General features: G+C 35.2%; 2 protein-coding genes across 2 annotated transcripts in view; one reads left to right on the top strand and one right to left on the bottom strand.

Annotated features, from left to right (window-relative positions):
- Nucleotides 9,579-10,823, top strand: LOC104724685 (phosphatidylinositol-glycan biosynthesis class X protein-like). The gene is made up of 4 exons (XM_010443224.2): nt 9,579-9,721; nt 9,803-10,160; nt 10,237-10,391; nt 10,480-10,823. Exons 1-4 carry the CDS (start codon nt 9,644-9,646, stop codon nt 10,756-10,758), a joined length of 870 nt encoding a protein of 289 aa, XP_010441526.2. The 5' UTR covers nt 9,579-9,643; the 3' UTR covers nt 10,759-10,823.
- LOC104724684 (syntaxin-22-like) overlaps nt 10,885-12,370 on the bottom strand; it is a 2,421-nt gene continuing 935 nt past the window's right edge. Inside the window, exons 2-7 of the mRNA XM_010443223.2 lie at nt 12,236-12,329; nt 11,978-12,117; nt 11,780-11,842; nt 11,522-11,679; nt 11,335-11,435; nt 10,885-11,218 (exon numbers count right to left, since the gene is read on the bottom strand). Of these exons, the coding sequence (XP_010441525.1) occupies nt 11,153-11,218; nt 11,335-11,435; nt 11,522-11,679; nt 11,780-11,842; nt 11,978-12,117; nt 12,236-12,329 (622 nt within the window). The 3' untranslated portion in view covers nt 10,885-11,152. The remainder of the gene's footprint in view (nt 11,219-11,334; nt 11,436-11,521; nt 11,680-11,779; nt 11,843-11,977; nt 12,118-12,235; nt 12,330-12,370) is intronic.

Here is a 12,370-nt window from a genome sequence, read left to right as displayed (position 1 = left end):
TTTACACAAAACAGAATTGGAGTTTCTGTGTTTGAACTTGACTTCTCACGGGCGTTCTTGGATAAATTTTTCAACTTTCTTGTGAGTTAATCACCATAGTTTGAAATCAACATGAACAAAGTGAAAATATTATTATTACAACTTGTGTTTTGAAGGACACAACCAGCTTCCGAGGAAAAATGGGCTTTCTTTGTGTGGTTTGTAAATGAATTGGTAATGTACGGAGGCTTGACTGGTCATCTTCAAGCAAGTAACTACTGCTACATGGAGACTCTTTCCTGCCAAAAGAAAAGCGAGAACGTAAAATTATAAAGCATGAATGTGAAGGCCCTCTTAGTTGATTCGGAAAGGCCCTCTACCGTTTAAGGCGTAAGAGTAGCTTGACGGAAACGAAGATCTTTTGGCCTCGTAGAGGTGAGCACATACAATAATCAAAGTTTTGGCCTAAATATTTTGGGTTATCGGATTTTAGATGCCCATATAAAATTAAAATTAATAGACATAGACATAATAGGTTTATGATTTATTTGTATATAAAACATAAAATACATAAATTTAGTTTTAGACATAAGTATTGTAACTACAATTTTGACAAAAATGGTTGTGTCGATTTTTCGCTGAAGTCTATTACCAAAATGTCTGGTCCTAACAATAATAAGTAACATGTATATTTTGGATCGGATACGATACGGATGCATCTCAGTATATTCAAGAATTCAAATATCCTTACTCATACTTGTCGTCGCATGTATCTGAGTAACAATCCGTATCAATGAGAACCTCCGACTAGTATCTGAAAACTCATGACATAAATCAAGTCGCATGTTAGGGGTGGTTACCTTTCTAGCTTGTTGGCTTAAGCTTGTAATAACTTGAGGAGGAAGCTATCCTAATTCTAACCGAGTTATGGTTATTAAGAGATAAGGACTATAATATATTTAGGAGTTATCTAAATATATGTATTTACTAATAGGATTAGGATTGAGTTTTTCTATATAAGGAGATGCTAGAGTTGTAGCATAACTTATGAGTTGTGAGAGATATTTGAGAGAGAGCTTAAGTTTTGAGAGAATTTTCTTAAGCTCAATAAAAAGAGTTATTCTTTATACTTATATTCTTATATTTTTTAATCTTAATAATTGGTATCAGAGCTTGAAAAGATCAAACCGTTCATAAATCAGAAAGATAATGGGGGACGTTGTTATTCCTGCAACAACAGAGAAGACTATGGAAGGAGGCTCTTCATCGATCAAGTTTCCGATGTTAAATTCATCGAACTACACAGTTTGGGCCATGAAGATGAGAATTGTCCTTAAGATACACAAAGTATGGCCTATAATCGAAACACCAACTGATGATGTCGATATGAATGATTTGGCTACAGCTTTGCTGTTCCAATCCATTCCTGAAGCACTTATCCTACAGGTCGGTGAGTTGGATACTGCCAAGAAAATATGGGAGGCGATTCAAGCACGACATGTTGGTGCTGAAAGGGTCAAGGAAGCACGTCTGCAGACGTTAATGGCGGAATTCGACAGGCTCAAGATGAAAGACACCGAAAATATAGATGACTTTGCTGGAAGATTATCATAGATATCCTCTACATCTGTAGCCCTTGGAGAAAATATTGAAGAGGGAAAACTTGTCAAGAAGTTTCTCAAAAGTCTTCCTAGAAAAAAAATATTCACATTGTGGCATCTTTGGAACAATTCTTAGACCTTAAGACCACTAGCTTTGAGGACATCATAGGAAGACTTAAAGTGTATGAAGAGCGCATCAAAGAAGAGGAGGATGAAACTCATGATGACTAGAGCAAGCTGCTATACTCGAATAATGAAGAGAGATCAAGTTTTAGCACACCACAGCAGGTTCGTGATGTCAATAGTGGTTATGTTCGTGATGTCAATAGTGGTTATCGAGGTAGAGGTCGTGGTGGAAGAGGAGCTTATAGAGGACGAGGACGAGGAAGATCCTACGATGCTAGAGATCTATCAGAGAATGTATGCTTTCGTTGTGACAAGCATGGACACTTTGCGTCAAGATGTCCAGACCGTCTTCTAAAACTGCAGGAAACACAAGAAAAAGACAATAATGAAACAGAACAAGCGGATGAGCTTTTGATGCATGAAATAGTCTTCTTAAACGAGAAGAAGGTTGTGCCTAGTAAGTATGAACTGTAGAAAGGAGAAACAGACATATGGTATCTAGATAATGGAACTAGTAACCATATGACTGGGAATTTACAATACTTCTCCAAGGTTGATTACTCAATTACTGGGAAGGTTCGTTTTGGTGATGATTCAAGGATAGATATTAAAGGAAAAGGAACTGTTAAGTTCACTGACGAGAATGGTGAACCACGAACATTGAAAGATGTCTATTTTATTCCAGAGTTAACCAGCAATATAATTAGTCTTGGACAGGCCACAGAATCAGGTTGCGATGTGAGAATGAGAGGAGAAACCTTGATTGTACACGATCGAGAAGGGAAACTGCTAGTTAAGACAATTAAGTCAAGAAATCGACTCTACAAGGTTCGTATGGGGATACAGAACAACATGTGTCTTCAGTCGAGAACTACAGGTTCGAGTATGTGGCATGCAAGGTTGGGACACATTAATACTGAAACGATTAAGTCCATGGCTCACAAGGATCTTGTCCTAGGAATTCCACATTTACAGTTTGAGAAAGAAGTGTGCAGCTCATGTTTGATGGGAAAACAAACAAGACAAGCGTTTCCACAAGCCACTGCATATCGAGCATCTAAGATGTTAGAACTTGTTCATGGTGATATTTGTGGTCCCATAACTCCTAATACATCGGCTGGAAATAGATACATTTTTGTTCTTATCGACGACTGCACCAGATATATGTGGACAATCCTCTTGAAAGAAAAGAGTGATGCGTTTAGCAAGTTCAAGAAGTTTAAAACCGTGGTGGAACAAGAAAATAAGATGAGAATACAAACCTTCAGAACAGATCGAGGAGGTGAGTTCGTATCACAGGAATTTAATGAGTACTGCGAAGACTCGGGGATAAAAAGGAATCTTACGGCTCCGTATACTCCACAACAAAATGGTGTTGTGGAGAAACGAAACAGGACATTGATGGAGATGACAAGGAGTATGATGAAGCATATGTCGGTTCCTAACTACTTATGGGGTGAAGCAGTACGTCATTCCACATATTTGCTCAACAGGATGGCTACAAGAGTACTCAATGACACGACTCCGTACGAAGCTTTGCAAGGAAGAAAACCAAACCTCAGTCATCTCCGGGTATTTGGCTATATTGGATATGCCAAAGTTGATAAACCTCACTTGAAGAAGCTTTATGACAGGTCACGCGAGTTAGTTCACTTAGGGACAGAGCCAGGATCGAAGGCATATCAGTTGCTTGATCCACATACTCGGAGAATTGTGGTGAGTCGTGATGTGGTTTTTGACGAAACAAAGAAGTGGAATTGGGACAAGACAGGAACTGAACAAGAAAGGTCAGGAGAATTTAGGATCGATCTTGAAGTATTTGGTAATCACGGCATTGAAGAAGCGAGAACAGAGCATGGTCATGGAAGCACCGGAAATATTGAGGAGACATAAATTCGTGATGATAATGAGAGTAATGGAGAAGAAAGTGAGGAAGATGCAGATGTTAGTGATTCTCGAACACAAGGTCAATCCTTGGAATCTAGGCGAACTACTAGACAGAGGAAGAAGCCGGCTTATCTCCAAGATTATGTCTTGCCAAAAGAACTTGATTCTTATGCTTTGCTTGCAACCGAAGAAGGGGAGCAGTTGCTAATGTGTCTTAATAATGAGCCCAAAGATTTTTATAAAGCAAAAGGATACGAAAAATGGATGTTAGCCTGCAAAGATGAGATCCATTCAATTGAGAAGAATCACACATGGAGTCTTGTTGATTTGCCTCAGGGAACAAAGCCAATAGGGCTGAAGTGGGTGTTCAAACTAAAGAGGAACTCAGATGGTAGCATAAACAAATACAAGGCCAGGCTTGTGGCAAAAGGATATGTGCAAAGATATGGAATTGACTTTGAGGAAGTATTTGCTCTTGTAGCAAGATTAGAGACAATTCGACTTCTCATTAGCCTTGCTGCAACAAATGGATGAGAGATACATCACTTGGATGTAAAGACAGCTTTTCTCCATGGAGAGTTGAAAGAAATTGTTTATGTCACACAACCATAGGGATTCTTAGTTAAAGGTGTTGAAGAAAAGGTTTACAAGCTCAATAAAGCTCTATATGGTTTAAAGCAGGCGCCAAGAGCCTGGAATGATAAATTGAATCAGTTTCTCAAGGATCTTCAGTTCAAAAGATGCTATAAGGAACCATCGGTCTATCGCAAGCAAGCAAGACAAGGTTTCATCATTGTTGCAGTGTATGTTGACGATTTCTTCGTCTCAGGAACAGATGCAAATATCATCGAAGACTTTAAAATGGAGATGTCGTCCAAGTTCGAAATGAGTGATCTTGGAAGACTCACTTATTATCTAGGCATTGAGGTTTGTCAAAATTCTGATGGGATCACCTTGAACCAGAGACGCTATGCCATGAAAATCTTAGAGGAGGCGGGAATGAAGGATTGCAACATGGTTCATGCACCAATGGATGAAGGGATGAAGTTGTCAAAATCTGCAGAGGAGGAAAACATTGATGCTTCGAAGTATAGGAAGGTAGTTGGATGCCTTCGGTACCTACTCCACACAAGACCAGACTTGTCCTATTGTGTAGGAGTATTGAGCCGTTATATGCAGGATCCAAAGGTGTCTCATGGAGCTGCAATGAAGCAATGCTTGAGGTACCTCTGAGGAACTACCACGTTGGGACTTACGTTTACAAAAACAACTTCCTCGCCTGCTACAAAGTTGATAGGTTACAGTGATAGCAGTCACAATGTTGATCCTGATGATGGTAAAAGCACAACCGGTCATGTGTTCTATCTTGGTAGAAATCTGATCACTTGGTGCTCGCAGAAGCAGGATACGGTAGCTTTATCCTCTTGTGAAGCAGAATTCATGGCAGGAACTGAAGCAGCAAGACAGGCAATTTGGCTCAAGGACTTGTTAAGTGAGGTAACTGAATCTTCGTGTGGAAGAGTGATCATACGAATCGATAACCAGTCCGCCATTGCACTTACTAGAAACCCAGTTTTCCATGGGCGAAGTAAGCATATACACACAAGGTACCATTTTATTAGAGAGTGTGTTGAAAATGGGCTTGTGGAGGTTGAGCATGTACCAGGGAGTGAGCAGAAGGCAGACATCTTAACAAAAGCCTTAGGGAGGATCAAGTTTAAAGAAATGAGGGAGCTTGTTGGTGTGAGAGACCTAGCTGGAAATGATTTCAAGTTTAGAAGGGAGAATGTTGGCTTAAGCTTGTAATAACTTGAGGAGGAAGCTATCCTAATTCTAACCGAGTTATAGTTATTAAGAGATAAGGACTATAATATATTTAGGAGTTATCTAAATATATGTATTTACTAATAGGATTAGGATTGAGTTTTTCTATATAAGGAGATGCTAGAGTTATAGCATAATTTATGAGTTGTGAGAGATATTTGAGATACAGCTTAAATTTTGAGAGAATTTTCTTAAGCTGAATAAAGAGAGTTATTCTTTGTACTTTTATTCTTATATCTTTTAATCTCAATATAGCTTAGCTAGGAATTTATATAGGGAAGTCAAGTCCTACTAATTAAATATGTTAGATATTTTGGAAAAAATAATGCATTCCTGCAAAACCTAACAAAACTAAAAAGAGATTCTTAAATTTGATGGTAAAAAATCAGTCAGAAATAACATAAATCAAAGAGATCACGGCCCAATGGTTAATTATGGCGGTGGCTTAAATGTAATCATGTTCACTATCAGTTTATAGTGTTCCGTGATTGGAGGAGGGTTTTCTAAGTGATTTCAAATTTGAAAGACTTGATTAACGCCTAAAATCTTTATTTCCAGAATTATTCTGATTGATTGGTATGTTTACTGTTTATCACCGAAAAGACTCTCAACCATTTTTCTTCTTATTATTAGACTTTAATTTTGACCGCCAAGAGTAATTCAAATAAAATGATACAAGTTCGGTGCATCCCAAAAAGTTGACAAAAATTCAAACATAGAAGAAGTTTAAGGTAAAACTACAGAGCATATATAGATTAAATGTTTCAGCAAGTCACACAAAATCAAGACGATTCTTACATAAAACAAGAAAAAATGACTCGAGTAAATATATATTTGAACAAACCAAAACACTATGATTTTAAACGAATCAATTTAAAATTTTTGTAACCCTAATCAATTCTATATATATGAAACATGAAACACGTTATTGAAGCAATCGGGAGAAAACGAAACAATTCTTATAGAAAACTAACGTTTATGAATATGGGTAAAACCAAAACCAAATCCAAACCAAAATTGTAATACATATCAAATAGACAATTACAAAACTTGGTTTTATTTCTGTTTACTCGTCAAAACACAAATGTAAACACAAAAACCGAAATTAGGAAAAACATCATATACAACACAAGCCATATATATATATATATATATATAACATATATAGTTGTTGATGCAAATGATTTATCATATGCTTATGGTCATGCTTGGCTCCTCGTACGCCACCGGCAGCCGATTTTTAAATTAAAATCGGTATCTACTCGTGACATACAGGGAGCCAGGCATGACAACAAACTAATACATGTATATATGAAACCTCTATATATACAGTTATATATGAAACCTCTACACAGACGTTGGACATCTTTATACGTTGATCTTGGCTGGAAAAGATAAGAAACTTTGTTTATTACTGTTGGGGGGAGAGAATGAAGTAGTTAGAGAATTATATTGGAGATTTTTGGTTGAAGAGGAAGTAGTGGTCACATATATAAAGGAGAAGAGAGAAGAGAACTAGTTATGTTCTTGCCAAATTAAAAAGTTATTCAAAAGCATATGACCAAAGTTAGGTTTCGATTTTTTAGAAGATTTTTAATGTGAAGTTGAATAAAATAGTTAACAAAACTTCACAAGGACCCATTTACTCACTTTCCTTAAAGGTTTTTCCTTTTTCCACATAATTTATTTATTTAGTGAGAGCTAAATCATGCAAAGACTTTTGCTTTTCAAAGCACATAATAAAAGAAAGACAATGATAATATTGAATCCTAATTCAAATTCTAAGATATTGTAAACCTTAAACTTCAAAACATAATTTACACTGTTATTGTAATTAGATGGAATCAATTATCAAAATAAGGATTCTTCTTGTAGGTAATAAAGATTACATAGCGTGCAAACCTGCTGATGAGTTATACTTTTAATTAAATAGTTATATTGGAGAATTTTATAAGGATGTTTCGTAGTACATGAGGAAAAAAAATAAAAAAGAAAAGAGTGAATGGGCCATTGATCAATCATCTTCATCAGCATAAAGGACCGACGTACATTTTCATCCCAATATCCAGAACTTTAGCGATGGACAAATCAAAATGATATCCCATTAGGTCTTTGCTTGTCTTGTATTTGTGTGTTATTGTTGTGTTATTCGAAAGTAATTGAACAATTGTAAGTTCAAACGTGAAACTCAATGAAAAATGAACTTCATGTTTATATGTTTTTGAATATGGACAGAATTTATATACATGATATCATATATTATATTATATACGTAATATATGCAAATACATTTCTACATATATTTCTGTTTGAATTAACCAGAATCCTAAACTTTCATAACAACTTTAGCAAAACTAATCTCATACTTTAGAAATATAAATGAAACTATGAATTCGCATTTCTTACGAATGAAAAGAATATAGTTTATTATCATAGACGTTGTAGTAGACACACAATAAACACACTCATGAGCGTGAATATGTTTTATAACAAAGAGAATTCAATTTCAAAGTCTCTAAAGCATAAAATTCGATTCTTCTTTTACAAAATCAAGATTTGGATGTTTTTTTTTCCAATCATTACTCTTCATTGGTCGTGGGCTCTTTCCCTTTCACTTTATATATTTTTCATTCTTTTACAAGTAAAGACACTTTTCTTCAGTGTCATTCTAGTATTATTATTTTCTTTTTTCTTTTTTATTCCTTTAAGCCCTTTCTTTTGTGATTTTTTTTCTCTGTTTATTTTTTTTAGAATTAGTCCAAACTTAATCTGAGAATTTTTCGGTGAGCAAAAAAACTACTATCCAAAAAAACCAAACCAAAATAAATTGTTTGGTTTGGTTATGGTCTCATCTAAAAATCCATTTGGTTGTCATATTTATTAACCAAATGGTTTAGGTCTGATTTGATTAAAAACTGTAAAATCAAATGGTTTTTATTTTATTTTGATGAATATTTAGAATATCTATATATAATTATTATATATGTACCACTTTATATTGTATTTAATAATATCCCTACGAAAGTTTTTATTGGATTTATAATTATTTAAATGATTTTTTTTTTTATTTTACTTAGAAGCTTTGAGTTTCTGAAATTAGATTTAGATTTTATTATTTTAAATTATGTATAACTTATTGGTTGATATATATTTCTGTTTATATTTATTTTATGTAACAAACTTAACTTTTAATGTTAAATATGGAATTACCTATAATAAAACCGTAACTAGACCGAAACCAAACTGAACTTTGATATATATGGTTTCAATTTTTTAAAAAACCGATAAACCGTAAAACAGTAAAAACCGAACCAAACCGATATACATATGGTTTCAATTTTATAAAACCAAAAAAAAACGTAAACCGATAAAATCAAACCGAAACTAAACCGAAAAACCGAGCGTCCACCCCTAGCTTTGTATTCAGTTTCAGTTTAATCGATAATTCGATATTACAAAAATCTATCTTAACATTTTTGGAGTACATTTTTGTGTCATCCTCTCTTATTTTTGTATCCAAACAAGTTCCAACTAAATTATCTACAATCCTTACAATCAAACACAATGATTTCCTTATTTGATAATATTAATTTTCTAAAATCTATCTACCTAATTTAAAGCAATATGTTAGATTAAAATATAATTCTCCTTTCACTTTTATTTAATTTTATATTTAATTATTTAAATTATTATTTAATACATAAAGTTAATAAAATTTTAGTTTTTTTTCAGCATATGATGTGATTTGAATTTTTATAAACGGATATATATTTTAAAAATTGTTTTAGGATTTTTGTAACCAAACAAGTATATTCGGATATAGATTATTTCACATTTGAGTTATTTTAATATATAATAAATATTTATCTTAACCTTTTTATTAATTACTGTGAGAACACACGTATATAATAATGTAACATTTATATCAAAACTAAAAGAAACTTGATCTATTTATAATATATTTAAAAAAAATTAAAAAAAAATTGTTTCGTGGTGTAGCACGGAGTGAATCCTAGTTAAAATTAAAAAATTAGATAAAACAATCGTGATGATAGTATTGAAAAACAAACGGTAACGGAGATAGTTTTGGATTCTGATGGGCTGGACCGACCCATATTAAACCAGCAAAACCAGGCCGTGATGGGCTTGTTTCAATCTGCAACTCTTCCAAATGATCTCCGGCGAGTATCTTCATCGGAAATAATGATTCGATATACTGAAATCAAATGGCTACCCAACGACGGAGATCGTTATTAACCCTAATTTTCATCTGCTGCGCCATTTCTTCTACTTCATCTGATCAGGTTAGAGATCTCCGTCTTGGTTCAGATTTAGCTCAAATTCGATCGATTTAGGGGTTTTCTGAATGCAATTGTTGTTAACAGGTTGGAACCAGTTATGGAGACTCCGAACAGATTCGTTCACTCTGTATCTCTGATCGTTTCGTCATGGAGTCTTATTTCACTACTTCACACACTTCCTTAGACGACTCGGAGTTTCGAAACTTCTTGCTTCTTCAACAATGTTCTTCTGAACATGATCCTCCAAGCATTGTTCCTGCAACTTCATTGATACAACACAGAAACGTGACAGGTGAAGGTTCACATCGTAACCTCCTTACGTCCATCAAGCTTCTTCCTCTTTACTCTGAGTTTCAGCTTCACGAGCTTGTGATTCTTGAACGTTTGCCTTTGGGAGTTTTCGCTGATCCTTTTGAGCTTCAGAGTCTTCAGCAACGCAGAGGTTAAGATTCTTACTTATCACATGAATAGCTTTTTAGATTTTCTGAAGTGTGATGTGATCTTGATTCTTTTTGCAGTTTTTAGTGATGTATCGGTGTTTGGAGACACGAATCTTGAGCTGCCTTCGTTTAGATCGAACAGATCTGTTGTTGAGATTCATGTCGAAGTCAGTCCTAGAGATTATGAAAATGGTGAAATCAGCTTAAAGCTTCCCTTACATGCTCGGTATCAGGTAAAATGATGGCTTGATCTTCTCAAGTCTTGTTTTGATTGATATCAATAAGATTGGATCTTTATTTCTCTATCATCTCTCCATCCAGCCTCTTGACGACAGTGGATACTCTAGAGTGGAGTTTGGAGAGCCGGACTTGTTCTTGTGCTCGAGTCATGAACAGAGAAGATGTTTGGTTTTGTCGATCGGCAGATCCAAGACTGAAACCACGTCAGTTTTCTGGGATATACCTGCCGGAATCAGGAGCCATACACAGTATGTTTCTGCCTTGACATTTGCGGCAGCGGTTTTGTCTGCATTTTCAATTCTTGTGGCATCGGTTTTGAGCTCAAAGTTTGAATCTTGTAAAAACTCAAAGCAGTCATAATAACTCAGTTTTTGGTTTCAGACTTCTTTGTGACAGTCATTTGAGTCAATTGATTTGTTTCCTCTCAGCACAGATTAGGGAATTTTAAAACTGGTCCAAAACCATGATGACCTTGCATGATCATTCTGATTTATGAAACCGGATATTTATGAGAAACACAAACAAAACAGACTTTTCTCCCAACTCCAACAAAAAGTTTGCACAACAAAAAAATCCAAACACAGAGACACTCTATTCCCACATGCCACCCTCAAACCGAACCGAAGCAAATCACACTACAAAGCCAACTTCTAAGTACTGTCTTCAAAATATGTTATATACCAAGTAGTTTCCACTCATTGACACTTTTAAGATGGACGAAATCACCCAAACGACTTGTTCTTGCGTTTTGAAATCAAGCTGCGAGTACGATGATCACAATCAGGAGTACAATGCCAAATATCACCAAGAGCAAGCATGTCTGCGTGTAAACAACAAGATCAAGACATAAGAGCGTGGCCTTATCTTTTATCCATCCGTAAGGTTTCCTAAACACCATTTATTCACTGCATTGTCTGCAAAGTTTGAGAGTTTTACCAGAGATGAGTTTGACCTTTGTGTCTTCGCGGCTTGCGCCAGCTGAGTTTTGCCTTGTGAAGTTGCAGCACGGGAGTTATCGATGTGAGTACCGATATCATCTGCGAAAGTAAAAAAACAAAGTGAGTTCTATAACTGTAGATTTGATAAGGACATGTTCATATTGAGTTTATTAGATTATCTTTACCTATCATGACTCCTTGATCGTTAACCAGAACCGCAAGATCTTTGAATATTTCGTTAACCTCGCCAATTTGATTATGAATTTCTTGTATGCCTTGCTCTCGTTCTTCGATCACAGCTTCATTGAATGCAATCTCGTTGTCTAACAACACAAGTTCCTGCCTGCACCACAACTTTTTGAGATGTCACAACATAAGTCACATCTCAAAAAAATGGAGAGAGATGTGTCAAAGATCTGTTTTTTTTTTACAGTAACACCTACCTTTTAGACTCCAGAAGTTGTGCCCGCTGTTCCGGGGCCTTATCTACCTCACTGGCCGTGTAACTATATACCAAACCAACCAAGACAAATAAGGAACATGATTATCAAAACTAGACAAACAATTCACATAGCTTAATGCTTTTTGGGTTTGATCTCTAATCTATACAAAACCAAATAAACAACAAAAATGGGTGTTACCTAGGTGGAAGAGCGGATTGAGGCACAAAAGGGGCATAGGTGGTTTCTCTTTCAGCAGCGGTTTGTTGAGCTTTCTGAAACTCTTTCAAAACGGCTTGAAAGTCTTTTGCAAGCTTAGCATCTGCAATCTTCTTACTTGGCTACACACACACACACACACAAAAACAACTCTCAATCATCAAACATGAGAAAAGATTCACATAACACAATAAGAAAATAAAGAAAGATTTGATTTTTTTTTTTTTGTTTCACAATTACATTGACACCAGTTTGATGATCAGTTTCACTAGCTTCTTTAAGTTTAGCTGAAGTATCCTTCACAAGCTGCCCAATATGCAATCTTGTCTTATGCCTATACAAAAAAAAAAAAAAAAAAAAAAAAAAAAAAAAAAA

Source organism: Camelina sativa, chromosome 11 (genome assembly GCF_000633955.1).
Source record: "Camelina sativa cultivar DH55 chromosome 11, Cs, whole genome shotgun sequence".
Taxonomy (NCBI): Eukaryota; Viridiplantae; Streptophyta; class Magnoliopsida; order Brassicales; family Brassicaceae; genus Camelina; species Camelina sativa.
Note: the sequence above shows the minus strand (reverse complement) of the source record. Positions and strands in the feature narration are given on the sequence as shown.

Bases quoted from the DNA above. Each gene is read 5' to 3' on its own strand.
- LOC104724685 (XM_010443224.2), top strand. From the start codon at position 9,644: ATGGCTACCCAACGACGGAGATCGTTATTAACCCTAATTTTCATCTGC. The intron at 9,722-9,802 runs GTTAGAGATCTC...TGTTGTTAACAG, and splicing joins CTTCTACTTCATCTGATCAG to GTTGGAACCAGTTATGGAGA. The intron at 10,392-10,479 runs GTAAAATGATGG...CTCTCCATCCAG, and splicing joins CCTTACATGCTCGGTATCAG to CCTCTTGACGACAGTGGATA.